The 16,608-nt window shown below is 45.0% G+C and overlaps 1 protein-coding gene across 7 annotated transcripts in view; it reads right to left on the bottom strand.

Annotated features, from left to right (window-relative positions):
* Positions 1 to 16,608, bottom strand: part of LOC135217728 (uncharacterized) — a 297,946-nt gene that overhangs the window by 261,369 nt on the left and 19,969 nt on the right. For all 7 annotated transcript variants that reach the window (XM_064253727.1, XM_064253723.1, XM_064253722.1 and 4 more), the window contains exon 3: positions 9,601 to 9,781. In XM_064253727.1, coding sequence (XP_064109797.1) covers positions 9,601 to 9,781 — 181 coding nt within the window. The remainder of the gene's footprint in view (positions 1 to 9,600; positions 9,782 to 16,608) is intronic.

Raw genomic sequence — 16,608 nt, 5'->3', positions numbered from 1 at the left:
CTTCCATACCTAGAACCTTCCCTTTTACTTTACGCTCTATTACTGTTTATCTATATTATGTTAGGGGATCCAGCCTACTTTGGTTTATGTCATGCATGCATGTCTTCCTTTACCTTGCGTAGGCATTTCGTTTCTATCCAGACCCTAGCCACAGCTCTTAGTATCGGCCCCGGCTAGCTTTGAGTGGTAGACTTTCTCTCGGGTTAGTCGTACACTACTGGATTTTTTCTCCTACTGTTTTATTTTCCCTACTTTCATTTTAATTTAAGTTTTAGTGATTTTGTGTATTTTGGGTTAGCCTACGGCGTCTGGCACGTTAGCGTAGCCTAGGTTTAGTATATCATGGTCCCCATCAGTTTTGTTGCTTCCTCTCATCAGTTTTGTTGCATCTACGATAGCATCTCGCTGATCAGTTTGGTTGCATTAACCTAGGCTATGTTTTTCGTGTTTTATGGAGTTACCGCTTCGTGGTCACTATGTGATTGCGATTCAGCCAGGCGCCCGTCCAGTCACCCCGCCCTCCTCCCGCTCTCCCATAGAGCTGGGGGGAGGGAGGTCCGTCCTCGCTCGCTCCACCCGGGCCTGTCTCCCTCTCTCCCTACGCGGAGGGAGTAGGGGAGGCTGGACAGACACAGGACTGGACTTGACCGTTCTCTCTGCTTCACGGTGCTTTGTTGTGACGGGGTAGGGGATTGGCCTTCCCCTTTTTTTCCTCCTTTGTTGCTCCGTTGCCCCGATGTTTGCTCGAGTCTGTCTCGCCCTCTCGCCCCTTCCCGGATTGTCGGTGCTTTTTTATCTTACCGGAGCTCCGAAGGGAGCTGGTTCCCCGCTTGTGGGCGGACCTCAGGCGTACAGTTGGTCTTTTAACTAACCATCCCGTCTCGTCGGTATAACGGGAGACGAACACCTCCGCGACCCGGAACCATTCCGGAATTTAGTGCTAATTTATGCTCAAGTGTAATATAAGTTTATTTTAAGCTATCATAAGTTTAATTTAAGCTATCATAAGTTTAATTTAAGCTAGCTTAAGCTGGGTTCCTCCCTTACCTCTGTTTTCACACCGGATCACTCCGGGGTTATAGCCTATTCAGGTGGTAAGGGAGGGGTTATGCCCAAAATTTTTTCGCTCTCCGGCATGCATCGGAGTTCTAATTAACCTGTAAGTGATGTCTTTTATGGTACTCATGTATCCTTCCACTTATAGACCACCAACTGTGAGCATCCGGGATGCAACGCCATGCTCCAAGACCCCTGCGGACATGAAGTCTGCAGGTCCCACGCTCCGTGCGCGACTCCGCATGGGAATCTTCAGGTCTGGTTCCACAAAACCTGCACTATTTGTTATGATCTCGTGGGTCAGTTCTTAGACGGGGTAAGTATTTCCAACTCCATACATGAATTCTAATGACTGTTTTAGATCTTAAGTTTAATTTTAATCTTTTATTTTAAGCTTAAGCTCTCTTTATGTTGGGTATTACATCCCTGAAGACTTTTTAGGTTAAGGTTTAATTTTAAGTTTAAACTTAAAACTAATGAACGCCCTCTCTTCCAGGCTGCTGCCGTTAGAGAGACCGCTCTGGCAACCCTGAGGGCTTGGGTCGGCGAATTTGGGAAAAACGCCGCCAAGGGACAGCCCTACATCCTAGAGAAGAGGATGGCTGTCCTGCTGTTCCCCGGCGGCAAGTCGACTGGTTACGTCGACCCGGCAGAAGCAGCCCCGACTATAGCGGCGATCCAACAGCAGATCGCCACTTCAATGAAGGAACCAGGCCACGATATCTCATCGGAAGTAGCGACACTGGATTTGAATGTAGAACCGATGGTAGGTGTTGACGACCTATTGGTCGAGGTAGGTACGTTGGACACCCAAGGGCTTCCCTTGGGCGCCACTGGATCTTCTTCTCCTGCTAATTCTCCAGCTTCCTTCCAAGGCTTTACAGGAGCTGAGCTCCTTTATGCTTCACCCAGTGCTTCGGTGAAACCCAAGGTGAAGGGCCAGAGGGTACAGAAAACCCTTAAAAAGACGTCGTCGTTGTCCAAAAAGACTTCGTCGGCGTCAACATCTCGTAAGTCTCCGGCTGCAAACCCCGGAGCAGAGAAGTCTAGACCTTCTGCTTCAAGCTCGAAGTCCTCTAAGAGCAGGTCTTCCAAGGTGAGGCCTCGTACTCCGGCTGAGCCTGCAGTCTCTCCTCTCCCCTTGGTACCTGTTCCAAGTTATCCCTCCACCTCCGCAGCAGCTCCGGCTTTGGATCCCAATGCTGAACTGTTGCAACAGATGGGAGACTTGGTCGGCTCTCTGAGGAGCAGCATGGAGCAGATGTTCTCCCGGTTGTCCGATAGGATTACGTCCCAGGACAATATAATTGCTGGACTTAATCAGACCCCTCTAGCTACTCCTCCAGCATTCGGTGCTGGACTGCTTCAGCTCCCACCTCATGACTCTCTGCCTCCGTTCTCTATGAACAACCCCTGGAGAGTGGCATCATACGCCCCTTTCCAGGACGGCCTTATTTCTATCCCGGAATGTGGCACTCGAAGGATTGAGGACTTCGAGTTCTACCCGGAGGGCCTCCAACCGCCGTTCATTGGCTACGCCAGACTTACTGACGCAGCCATGACTAGAGAAGATAAGGTACCGAAGGAGACAGTCCTCTACTCCCGTGACCAGGCTCAAAGAGAATGGCTCAGGTGTTTAGAGGAGATGGATTGTTCTAACACGAGAATACAAGCCTTTAAGAGTCCCTTCGCCATTTTTACGATGGAGAAGGGAACTCCTCTTTCCTTCCTTACCAAGATAGCAACAGTCACCATTCCGGCTGCCCTGAAAGGTGAATCGTTACCACAATTAAGGGAAGCAGACCCCACATCTCCTTTGCTCCCTTCAATTGGAGATTTGTGGGAAGATTTGCCTAACACCTTTTCAGCTGGCAAGCTCAAACCAGACTGCGCTATGGATCAGTTCGGCGAGAAGCTGCCTAGGCTTCCTGACAGCCTCATTCAAGCTGAATTTGAGGCCAAGTCTAGGCTTGCCAGGTCCATGAATACCATGGCAATGACGGAAGTAGCGGCTATTTCTTATGCTTCAGAGCCGCTCTTCAAGCTCCTGACTAAGTCCCAGATGCATACCGTCCAGTCTGATCTGTTTGAGTTTGCTACAGCTAGGGTTAACTGCCGGAAGCATGTCCTCCAGGAAGCAACTATTCGACATGAGCCGAATAAGTTGCTTTCCTCCAACATCTGGGGGGCAGACCTCTTTCCTGAGTCGATGGTCAAGGAGGTCCAAGCTGAAGCAACAAGGCTCAACCAGAGCCTTAAAGATCGTTGGGGTCTCACAGCTAAGAGACGCCAAGATCAAGCTACAAAAGGTAAGACACAGAAGAAACTTAAACGTTACCAGCCATTACCAAAAGAAGCAGCAACGTTTTTACCCCAGGCTTGTTTTCGGCTGTTACCTATGGTACAAATCAGCCCAACCCTCTACTTCTAAAGGCGTCAGTCACAACCTATTTATGTGATTTCCCCCCACCTCAGCCTGCCACCTCTACGCTGTCTCCCAGCTTAACCAGTCGTTCGAGGGCCAGGCCTTTCAGCACTATGACCGGTTTATTGGGCAAGGGGAGGAAGAGCTAGGGGATCCTTTCGTCAGAGAGGATCAGGAAGGTCTCTCAACAGGGGAAAACACTTCTGTGGAGGTCGTGGAGGTCACTCAACCCAGCAACAGTGAGAGCTCGAAGGTAGGAGGGAGGCTGTTTCTCTTCCGGCATCGGTGGGGATTTAGCAATTGGGCACAGAGCATTGTGTCAAAAGGCCTGGGTTGGAGTTGGATTGCGGATCCTCCTCCATCCAGACCATTCCTTCAACTCCCATCAAAAGAAATGACGGAGTATGCGGAGGACCTCCTTCAGAAAGGAGCAATAGCGAGAGTCAACAGATTAAAGTTTCAAGGTCGCTTATTCAGCGTGCCAAAGAAAGGCTCACAAAAAAGAAGGGTAACTTAGACTTGTCCCGCTTAAACTTGGCCATTCGCTGCGACAAGTTCAAAATGCTGACTATCTCGCAGGTGCGGACCATACTTCCCCGTGGGGCCGTCACCACCTCTATCGATCTTACAGACGCATACTATCATATCCCTATTGCAAGACACTTTCGCCCTTATCTGGGCTTCAAGCTGGGAGATCAAGCATTCTCCTTCAAGGTAGTTCCCTTCGGTCTGAACGTGGCACCCAGGGTGTTCACGAAGTTGGCGGAAGTAGTCGTCCAACAACTGAGGTCTCAAGGGATAATGGTAGTAGCGTATCTCGACGATTGGTTGATTTGGGCTCCAACAGTCGAGGAATGTCACAAAGCCACACTGAAAGTAATCCAGTTCCTAGAGTATCTGGGGTTCAAGATAAACAGAACAAAGTCAAGACTCACTCCGGAGTCCAACTTTCAGTGGCTGGGGATTCAATGGAATCTATCCTCCTATACTCTGTCGATTCCATCAGCCAAGAGAAAAGAAATAGCGAAGTCAGTGAAACAATTTCTAAAGCACAAATAGCATTCAAGGAGAAACCAGGAAAGAATCCTGGGTTCCCTCCAATTTGCCTCAGTGACAATCATCTTGATGAAAGCCAAACTGAAAGACCTAACCAGGATCTGGCGCTCACGAGCAAATGTCAGATCCAGGGACAAGTTGTCATCAATCCCACAGATTCTACGGAATTGTCTGCGCCCTTGGGCAAAATTGAAGAACCTGTCCATATCAGTACCCCTTCAGTTTCCTCCTCCGGGAATTACCATCCACACAGACGCTTCATTAAACGGCTGGGGAGGATATTCTCAGTTCAAGAAGGTTCAAGGAACCTAGTCACCTCAGTTCCGCCAGCTTCACATAAACGTATTGGAAGCGATGGCAGTGTTCTTGACTCTGAAGAGGTTACGTCCGCCAAAGAACTCTCACATAAAGTTAGTTCTGGACAGCGCAGTGGTAGTCCATTGGCGTAAACAAGGGGAGGGGCTCCCCCAAGTCAACGACATCTGAATCATGGTCATGGTAGCCATCTTCTCCCTGGCGGACAAGTTCAGTTGGCACCTCTCCTCCACCCATATAGCTGGAGTGAGAAACGTCATAGCAGATGCTCTCTCCCGCTCAGTTCCTCTGGAGTCGGAAATGGTCACTGGACAACAGTTCGTTCCAATGGATTCTCCGGAGGGTTCCAGGTCTGCAAGTAGATCTATTCGCATCTCAAGCGAACCACGAACTTCCATGTTATGTGGCCCCCAACCTGGACCCTCTGGCCTATGCCATGGATGCCCTGTCCATAGATTGGAACAACTGGGAGAAGATTTATGTCTTTCCTCCAGTGAATCTTCTCCTGAAGGTACTGAACAAACTCAGGACGTTCAAGGTTCAAGTAGCTCTAGTAGCCCCAGACTGGCCGAAGAGCAACTGGTACCCTCTGATTCTGGAACTGGGTCTTCGTCCTCGTCCCACCTCAATTCGGATTTCCCAATCCCAGGCTCTCCCAGTCAGTACAAACGAAGACTGTGTTCGCTTCCTCAGGAATTCTCAAAACCCTAACTTTATGGATTTCATGAAGTTTGCGGCTAAAAGAGATGCAGATATCGATCCACGAAATATTCTTTTCCTGGAATCTGATAAAAGAGATTCAACTTTGAGACAGTATGATGCTGCAGTCAAAAAGTTGGCAGTCTTCCTGAGAGAATCAGACATTAAAATCATGACAATCAATTCAGCTATATCCTTTTTCAGATCCTTATTCGAAAAAGGCTTAGCAGCTAGCACCATTACGACAAACAAGTCAGCCTTGAAGAAGATTTTTCAACTTGGTTTCAACATAGACTTGAGATTCTTACTTCTCGTCTATTCCCAAGGCTTGTGCTAGACTTAGACCTTCAGTAAAGCCTACGTCAGTGTCATGGTTCTTGAATGATGTTCTAAAGCTGGCTTCAGAAACAGATAATACGACATGTTCATTTATAATGCTCTTAAGAAAAACTCTATTTTTATTAAGCTTGGCTTCAAGGAAGCTAGGAATTTCAGAACTGTCGGCGTTATCCAGAGATCCGAATCATATAGAATTTCTTCCCTCAGGGGAAGTTCTACTTTCCCCGGATCGTAGCTTTTAAGCAAAGAATGAGGATCCTTTGTTGAGGTGGGAACCGTGGAAGGTTATACCCCTTCCTTAAGATGTTTCTCTTTGTCCAGTATCGACCTTACAAGCCTTTCTGTCCAGGACATCCTCATCCTCTTCGGGTCCTCTCTTTAGAAAGAGAAAAACAGGTGGTACCTTTATCAATTAAAGGTATCAGGCAACAGATCCTGTACTTTATTAAACAAGCCAACCCTGAATCCTTCCCTAAAGCTCATGATGTCAGGGCAGTTGCCACCTCAATTAACTATTTCCAACATATGAATTTTGATGATTTGAAAAAGTATACTGGATGGAAATCGCCGACAGTATTGTAGCGTCCACTACTTAAAGTCCTTGGAATCTCTGAAATTTTCAGCAGTTGGCGGCGGGTAACACATAGTTTCCCCTGACTCTGCTTAATCTAAGTTGAAGATCCAGATCTCCTTTCTACCTATCTCAGTCAACAGTTTGTCTATACCTACCATGTTCATCTACGTCTACCTTGAGTCTTGGCTGCTCTTGTGATGGTACAGTGGGTGTCCCTTATTTTTTTGCTAGGGTCACCCACAATTGATTGTATATAATGAATCTCTATGATGTGGTCCCCTTAATTTTTATCGCTAAGGGTGACACAATCCTCCATTTACAATGGTTATGGATTTGTCTATTAAGATCTATAAATTTATTTACCATATAAGATATATAAATTTATTTACTATATTGTATTCTAGTTTGTTCAGAATCATATTATTTATTATAATTGCTTTATTTATTATTGTATGTGAAACTATACACAGGTGTTAAGTTCAACATATATTCCCATGTAAGCCCTGTACATATATGTTAACTTTAAGCTAATCTTAAGTGTTGTTTTTCCAAATTGTATAAACAATTGTGTATATATATATTTTCTTGCAATTATAATAATCTATTTTATTTTAAGTTTTATTGAGACCTTATTTATTTTCATTTTCAATCTTGTGCTAATTCTCTGGTACGATTTCGCGCAGCGACAAGAACAGAGCCCAGAAAAGGGATTTTGACGTAAGGAAAAATCTATTTCTGGGCGATTGGTTCGTGTCGCCCAGCGAAATCCCACCCCACCCATCCCTGCGCTCAAGATTGTCTGCTAACTTCAGGATGGCCACCAGAGGCGCAGCAGTCGGTAGCGTGGGGTGGAGTAGTAGTAGTCGCTGCCCATTCTGTGGGTCGACTCCCCTGTGGGGGTTTTTGTCGTAGGAGATTTCTATTGGTAACAGAGGTTCGTGGTAGTGGTCTCACTCCTGCCTAGTGTTCATACCGACGCCCTCTTGGAGGATGAGCGAGTCAGTTATACTGACCTTTTTCTTTATTTTGTTTATTCTCTGGTATTTGTTAGTTCATTTACCTTAGAAATAATGGATTAAAGGGATATTTTGCTGGGCGACACGAACCAATTGCCCAGAAATAGATTTTTCCTTACGTCAAAATCCCTTTATAATGCTTTAGTCGGACAGAATCCGATCTTCATTCTGTTCGATTACATTCATATTAATTATCCTCAGATCGGATTCTCGTTCGTTTTCAATTACACCTGTACTGAATTATCCGAAGTCAGAATGCCTTGAGCCTACAGCGTTAGCCAATATAAAAATAACTACCGATATGTTGTACAGCGAATACTTTAGGCTAGGCTAGGCTACTGAATATGCATACGATATATCATCGTGAACACTAGGCTAACCGTAGTTAATTTTATTTGATTTCTCTCCATACTGAATATCGTAAGTCAATATGCATTGAACGGAGAATTAGTTGATATTAACAATTATCGTATCGTATAAGTAGAGGAAAGTAACCTTAAAGACGAAGGAGCATATCTGAAAGACCAACCATGGCCTAAAACTTCTGATGCAAGGAACTCGAAGCAGGAAAAAGCCTAAAGATGCTCTAAGGATACTTGTGCCTCTAAAATAAACTACCCTTTTAAGTTTTAATTAGAAAAACCGACCCCCGAAGAAAATCCTGCACATTCTCTTTCCTAAAACTAAACAAAACTCTGTAGCCTATTATCCCTACCTAGTTCTATATCTGACCTAAGTTTTATCATCCTGAGAACTTACACATCGAGGGGAAGGGGAATCTGCTGCCAACACTGCCTGCTCCGCGCCAGGGGGACGGCGGATCCTGCCCTGTGGGCTTGCGGATCCCCATAACCCCCAGCACCGGTTAGGGCTGGTTCTGGAACAGGCAGGGGAGCTGGAAAAGAACGATTAGTAATTTCAGTATCCCTATTGCTCAATCTATCCTCACTTAATCTTGACATAAAATCGGTAACAGAGATGTCATACTCGATGTCAGCCTACTCTCAAGTCTCTTAAAGAGCACTGTCACTAAGTCTTTATCTTGATCTACGTTAGTCTCTTCCTGCCTACACTTACTTCTTAATACGAGACCTTTCCTACATTTGAGATACCCTAACATCTGGTCCAAAGACCACTCCTGACATTCCAAACATCTGGTCTTTACATTATATTGAACAGGCCTACAATTTACGCATAAGGAATGACTATCGTGTCATAGGGTACTCATCCTTTTCTTGCATTGTTGGCAAAGACGATACGTTGTTGAACTTCCGCTCGTCGTTTTCTGTGATGTCGTGGCCGAGAATGCAGTAGTCGTTGTCGTAGCTTGTGTTGTTTCTTCCTTTGCAGAATCAATGTCTGATGACAAGGTATTAAGAGCAATCCAACTGTAATCCAAAGGGATGCGTAATTCGTCACCAAAATCAATCAAATCAAAGGTGCAAATGAAGGCCGGGCAAGACCAAAAAGGAGTTCGCTGTGGATACATCTGTACTCCACCGCGAACGATAAGTGACTGACATGAGAGGGCAGGTGTGACCGGCCCGTGAGGCAGGGCTATCAGCAGTGGGCTGGTAACTAGGTAACGAGGGTGTTTGCCAGGAGATTGGCAACACTGATCATTTATTTTAACCAAAGATTTGGTAAATTTTTAATAAATGATGTTCGGGCTGGTAAGTGACCAGGGCTTATTCAGGTGTTCAGGGGGTGTATTGCAATATGGAGAACCAAAGGTAACCATTCATGTGAAACACAAAAAAAAGGGAATAAATGGCCTAAGAAAACATTATTATGCAAACAATGGACCCAAATAAGGGCAAGGCAAGGGGAGAAGTTACGTTGACATTCCTAAAACCCAGACCACATTGGAAGCAAACTCTGATTTGCATACAAAGTAAACTCAAAAGACACTTGGGAACAGACCCATTCAGTAATCGTGGGGACTTTCAGCATGAGGAAAATGCAAATGTTACTCCATGAAAATTCGGATTCTAAATCAGATGAAGTGCAAAGACACAAGCTGTTTACGACCAAAAAAAAAAAAAAAAAAGGCGACTGCAAACAACAAGAACAAAAATTTCTAAATGGCAAAAGAAATATAAAACTGACAATTTACTTACAAAGCTGCAATTTTCCGCCTAATTACTGATGGGGTATCTATCTCCACAAGGACCACTGGCAGCATATGACTCGCAAATATCTTATTGTCTGTGTGTCTGATTAGAGGACCCTCTGCTTCTCTGTGGATTCGAAGACTCTCTATTTCTCTGACAAATGTATTGACACTCATTATCTGTTGACCTGAAAGATATAGACAAAAAGGTGGCAGATATACTTCAGTCAGTTTATACAATGAATCAGACTTAAGTAGAGTGAATTTTAAAAAATAAAAATAAAAAGTGATGAATAACAAGGATGGCACATCAACACTTCACCCTACAACATTCAAAGATATTTGGTGTCCAACAACAATAAGACAAATTCTCTCTCTGTTACAGGCAGATTGTAGGATTCCTCCCTATTTGGTGAATTGGCTTTGCTCTTATTCAATAGGTATTAGTATACTAGTGCGCGTGTCATGATTTTTTTTTTTTCATATGTACTACTTTTCAAACTGCTTAACCAATACATTGCTCACTTCTAAGTCACTTGTCCTGACCACTGATTTTTAGAACTGGAGGATGATTTGCTTACAAATTTATTAACTTTTCTCTAAACAACTGAAAGGGAATTCTCATACTGTACCAAAATAAATTAAGTCAACTGTATCGCAAGGGTTCAAGTAGACATAGAAAAAAGGTGAACCTCAACACTTGTGGAGAACAGTGACAAGCTTTCTGGGGAAGATCTATGTCAAGAAGACAGGCTATGGCCCTCATAGCCCAAAAGAGGGGCTAAATCCCATGGAATGTCCTCCAAAATGTTATTGTTATAATACAATTAAGTTTGCTCATACTTACCTGGCAGATATATATATATAGCTGTATTCTCCGAAGTCCGACAGAATTTCAAAATTCGCGGCACACGCAGTGGGCGGCCAGGTGGTAGTACCCATTCCGCCGCTGGAGGTGGATATCAGGAACATTCCCATTTTTTGTCTATCATATTTTATCAGTGCCACTGTCTCCTGAGGGGAGGTGGGTGGGCACTTTAATTATATATATCTGCCAGGTAAGTATGAACAAACTTAATTGTATTATAACAATAACATTTTGTTCATGAAACTTACCTGACAGATATATATATAGCTGAATCCCACCTTCGGATGGTGGGAAGAGACAGAATAGGATTTTGGGAAACTAAAATTAAGTAGATGACTATACATCTTGGTTCCTCACCTGTTAGCATAGCCGACTTCGTGATTACTGTCACCAAAGTCTGCTTCTGCGTTACTAGAGTTGCCAGCGAGGTAGAGACCTGTAATGCTGGTGCGCTCTAGATGATCTGTCAACGGGGGCGTGACCACAATGTGACTAGACCATATGACCATACTTCTGAGGGCAACGAAGCTAAAAACCACCACCTGACCTAACCTATCAAAGTTAGTTCCATAACTTCTAGGCTAAAGAAAAGGAACGCGCCTCAAGCGACCAACCCTTCAAAGTTAAAAGCACACCTATCCCTTTCTATAGGATAGGATTCGTGTTGCTTGCTGCCCCCAATAATATATCTACGGATATGTATGGTCCTAGCGACTTACAGATCTCAAATTGTCGTCACATCCGTCGAGAGTGTGAAGCGAACACAGAGTTGCTTCGCTAAAGCGTGGCACTCAGGATGTTACTGAGTGTCATGCCCTGTGAAATGCTTCCGAGGCCGCGCCCTCACCTCTTGAGCATTCATATTAAGAAAAAAATCTCAAATCTTTATGCAAACATAATGAATGAGATTCTTCTTAAAAGAACTCCTTGACTATTAACTGCCAATGGGTGTTCTTGGACATGAACCAGTCTGGTCTTTTACGGAACACCGCAGATTGTCCGTTGACCTCGACTTTCTATAGTTTTATCAAGATAAAACTTGAGAGACCCGACAGGGCACAGGACTCTCTAATGCCCTGTGCCCAATAATTTGATGCCATACCCTTGGTCTCCAAGCCTTCGGGTCCAGGGTTAGACAGGTTTTCGTTCTTATCAAGAACGGAAGGCTTAGAGGACAGACCGCATTATGTCCTTTCTAAAGCTAAAACTCTGATGATGGCTAAAAACCTCACTAACCCTCTTTGTCCGTGGCTAGAGCGGTTAGAATGTTAGCCTTTCTGGTCACGTGTATTAAGTTCGCAGAAAGGATAGGTTCGAAATGCTTTTGGCATCAGAAACTCAGGACTACATCTAAGTTCCATGCCGGAACCTGCGATCCAGAGAATTTCAAGATCTCCCCAGACCTCAAAGATCGTGAAGCTTTGTTGTTTGACAGAACCGAATCTCTGAGCCTAGAGGCCGTCAACAACATATTTGCATATTCTACACAATAGTTAGGATTCTATCTTATCTCATACTTCATACGGAAAGAGAAGAACATAAAGAAATTCACAGAGGTCGAGGTGGAGGAACAGTCATTTCCCTTCACTATCTCCAGAAACAGCCCCCACCCTCCGATTGAACACTGAAAAATAGGCCAGCACTGCTTTGTTGCCTTGGCCAAGAGACTGCCATTAATCTTGAAGATCTTATCGCTTCTCGATAGTCTGAACGCCTTCAGACTCAGAGAGGAGAGATATTAGATACTTCACTTAAGTGACGATGTTAGATTACACCGATTCTCTCGGGAAGGGTCTTTGGACAATTCTCTGAATTACCTGACCTCTGTGAATCCAACCTCTTAGAGGCCAACATGTGGCGACTATAGCTAATCCTCTAGGATCATGAATAAGGGAACAACTTAAGAGGAAGCTCCTTCGTCTTCAATATTACGAAAAACTTAACGAAAGGACGCCCTCAGTCTCTCCTCACTTTCGACATACTTCTAAGTGAGGATTACTCAGACGTCAGTAGTTGTTGCCTTCGATCGAGAAGACCCGCACGGACGTGCACTAGTTTGTTAACGAACCTCTTGAGATCGTTACGTTCCGTGCCCAAGCCCATAACCAATTCTCTCTTCTTGAGCTATGAGAGAGCTGAGAAATTATCCGAGATGATTTGGGCCACTCGATCCAAACTCACCCTTCGAGGGAAACTGGAGAGCCGACCAATTGGCTTCCAATTCTTTCAGACAATGTGCCAGAACATCTGTCCTCTGTTCGGATGTCTGGCACCCTCTCGCTATCACCGAGGTGATCCTCAAGCCGTTGAGAGAAAATTAGAATTATTACAAGATCTTTGATGTTATTCCAATTTCTTCGTGAGGAAAAATTGTAGAGGTCTGAATTGCTGTTTATTCAGGGAAAACAAGCTTCTCCAGACGAGGAAATGGTCCCCAGCAAACTCATCCATTCCCTCACTCAGCCTGCTTTTCTTCCCTAAATAAGGCTGCGCTTTGCATAAGCAGGAGAGCATTATTATAGTGCTATGCCGCGGCTAGATTCGTACAGAATTCTGTTACCGTGCAGTAAACCCGCACCGAACAAGTATAAGAGATATCTTGTTGAAATTTTCTAAGTAAACGGAAGGCATGTTCATTCATGATTACTAGAAATTTCCTCAACCCGAGGCTAAAATCCATGATTGTAGGGCAGAGAGACGGTTTATTCAGCCATTCCCGCAAGGAGAGAGACGTAACCAACCGCGCATGACACCGAGCTAGCCGGTACTGCGTAGATCACAGTAACAGCAGCCTTTGTTCATCGTCTCGCACTATCTGCCTGAGTTGCCAGCTACTCCTTTTGACGAAGGGATAGGTATGAAATTATCGAGCAAAAGGAAAACTCTTAAGCAGGCATATTTAAACGAAACAAAATTCGCTAAATAGAGAAGCTGAGTTGGTGTTGCAGTTCAATTAGAATACTTCTCGTCTAAGTCGCAATCCGTAGAATAACTAGGATATGCGCCAACCCCTCGGACAATTCAACTGCTTAGTAGAATCATGTCGCGAGGTTAATATACGTAGTATATTTATAGGATTCTGAACAACGATCTCCATCCTAAATTCTTTCCTTCAAGAAAACAAAATAAGGATTGGAGATCGACCACCTTCGATCTCTATCAAAAAGAGTGAAGGAGAAGTCTTCCTCGAAGGAAAGCTTCAATGGTGAACAGAATACTATCTGCCTGAGTTGCCAGCTACTCCCTTTACGAAGGAATAGGTATGATATTATCGAGCAAAAGGAAACTCTCAAGCAGGCCTATTTAAACGAAACAGAATTCGCTAAATACAGAAGCTGAGTTGGTGTTGTCGTAACAATACCTGAAGAGTTGTTCTACTCCGAAAACTCTTGGAAGGTTGAAGGGAGTGTCAAATAAATACCTTAGAACAACAGTTCTTTCGGCCTTCTATCCGCAGAGGTAAATACGATATGCGTATATGACTTGACCCATGCGTTAGCAAAATGACGCAAAGATAAACTACGTAAGTATTGTAGTAATTTGAAACATCGAATTCTCTACTACATCTTTCCTCGACGAGGAAGAGAGAAAGAAAGGAAAACGACTGTCCACGTTCTAATGAATGAGACTTTTAAAAGAACTCCTTGACTCTTTGCCAAGAAAAGGGAGTAATATTCGAATAGAGATCATCAAAGAGAGAACCGAGGATCGAAAAGGACCGTTCAATGTTCTTATGATATTGGACATAAGACTTCCTGGATCTAGTCTACAAGTCTTTTTCTTACTCCCCGGATGAGCCTCTGAAAATGAATGAGAGCTCTTCCGAAATTTGTTAATGAGTTTATCTGCTTAAACGATAAAAAACGTTAAAATCTATGTCAATGAGAACTACCCCATTTATGAGGGGTCCCCCACTTAAATGACAAAACGTTTAGTATCTTGACAATGGGGAAAACGTCCTTACTGACAAAACTATTAGCACTTTGCTAATAGGGAAAACCCTTCAACATGACCGAAAGTCACCCAGGAATCCGAGTATATAATCTTCCCGATTCTCAGAGGGAAAATCGCTGAAGAGGAAAGAGGGATGACGAAGAAAAAATTCGGGTATGTCTCTACCGCTAACTCCAGAATCCTTTTTGTTTAAAAAGGTTTCTGTAAAGGAATGTCCGTGGAGAGTCCTGAAAAAACCTCCTCTTGACGAGCGTTTATAAAGCGTCAAGCGTCCTAAGAAACATCCTGAACAGCAAATAAAGGAACGCCTTCTACAAGTCTTTTCTCTCGCAAAGCGTCCTGCCGAGCTTCCACCGAAGCGTCCTGGCGAATGTCCACAAAAGCGTCCTCATAAGCGTCCTGCCGAGCGTCCTTCAAAAGCGTTCCATGCTGAGGTCCTCAAAAAACGTCCTGCGTAGCTAAGAGCGTGTCGAGCAGAGAACACCAAGTCTTCTGAACGACGTTTCAGAGAGGAACTCGTTGAGCGCCCTGATGCATGCAAGGCCCGCCAAGAGGCGTCCTGGCGAGCGACCTTGCCAACACTCAATGTTATGACGAACCGCGTTTTGTGTATGACGTTGAAATATTTTTAAGGGACGTCCTCATGCGAGTCTCCATGGAGAGCCGCACGCTGCTCTCCGAAGTGTGTGAACACTAAAGGAAGACGTATGGCTTTCGTCTTCAAGACGGGCCTTAAAGACCTTCATACCCAGTTCTTACAAAGACAGTGGGCCGCCTGTGCGACAACTTGCGTCTTAGTAATGCAAAAGAACATCTCCAGAAACGCACAGCAGGAACGAGCAAAGCACGTCCGAAAGACACCCTCGCAAGGTGCTTGCCGAAGCGTCCTGGAGAATGTCTCTACTTATAGGACGTCGAGCACCTCCAAAAGCTTTTCCACACGTCTAAATTGCCCTTCTTATGCCGAACCAGAGACATAAGTTGTTTGACTGTGCAAAGCAGCTTGCCGGACGTCAAACTTATCAGCTTGCTTTTTCGAAGTAAAGCGAACGTTACATAACGTATACGGAGCGCCATGAGGAAAGGAGACGAATACTGAGTTGCTCCTCCAAAAGATGGAATCTAGAATGTCCTTGATTACCAAATTCTTTTGGAATGCTAGCGAGGTTGAAACAGCTCTAACTTCATGAGCGTTCACTCGCAGGAGGCTCAAATCACTCTTCTGGCAAGATGAATGAGCCTCCTTAATAGTCCCTTAGGAAAAGAGCCAGTGCATTCTTCGAAAAGGGTAATGTGGTCTCTTCCTGAGCACCATACATTACCCGAAGGACCTCTTACTTCCTTCGTTATGTAAATAAAATAAAATTCGAGAGCCCTGACAGGGCACAGGACTCTTTCATCCTCTCGTGACGAGAGAGAGGACGTGAAGCGTCCTCTTCTCTAAAGCTTCTTTAGGGGGCGCGAGTCCTTCCGAGAGCTCCAACCCGTGTGGGGAGGACGCCTCGGAGGACGAGAAACAATCCTTCCAAGAATTCGTGCACGTGCTCGATCTTCGGCAGCCTGGGAAGCGACAACAGACCTGCCGAAAGGAAGCCAGATCAGCATGAAAAACCCGTAACCCTCCTTCGGCTTTTGACATGCCCTCTCCCTGGTTTCCTGGGAGTCCGACAGAGGTCTAGGCCTAGAGGCGTTATGGGGCCGATCTGACGTTCCCTCCTAACGAGAGAGAGGACGTGAAGCGTCTCTTCTCTAAAGCTTCTTAGAGGGCGCGAGTCCTTCCGAGAGCTCCAACCCTTGCGCGGGGAGGACGCCTCGGAGGACGAGAAGCAATCCTTCAAGATTCGTGCACGTGCACGATCTTTAGCAGCCTGGGAAGCGTCAACAGGTCCTGCCGAAGGGACGCCAGATCGGTGGGGAGCCCCCGTAACCTCTTGCGGCTTTCGACATGCCCTCTCCCTGAGTCCTGGGAGTCCAGACAGAGGTCCAGGCCTAGAGGCATTATGGGGCGATCTGACGCCCCCTCCACAACACAAGGGGCACTACACTTCACAACACTGATTGGAGAGCGAGCACTTTAGTCTAAGATTACTTGATGTAATCCTTCTAGCAGACATTTCTTCTTAGGCCGTAAGCCATACCACAGGGTTAGGCAAAAAAAAAAAAAATCTACAGGAGGTTAGAAGGTTCATTATT

Source organism: Macrobrachium nipponense, chromosome 7, assembly GCF_015104395.2.
Source record: "Macrobrachium nipponense isolate FS-2020 chromosome 7, ASM1510439v2, whole genome shotgun sequence".
Lineage (NCBI taxonomy): Eukaryota > Metazoa > Arthropoda > Malacostraca > Decapoda > Palaemonidae > Macrobrachium > Macrobrachium nipponense.
The sequence above is the reverse complement of the archived record's forward strand: the minus strand, read 5'-3'. Positions and strand labels throughout refer to the sequence as shown.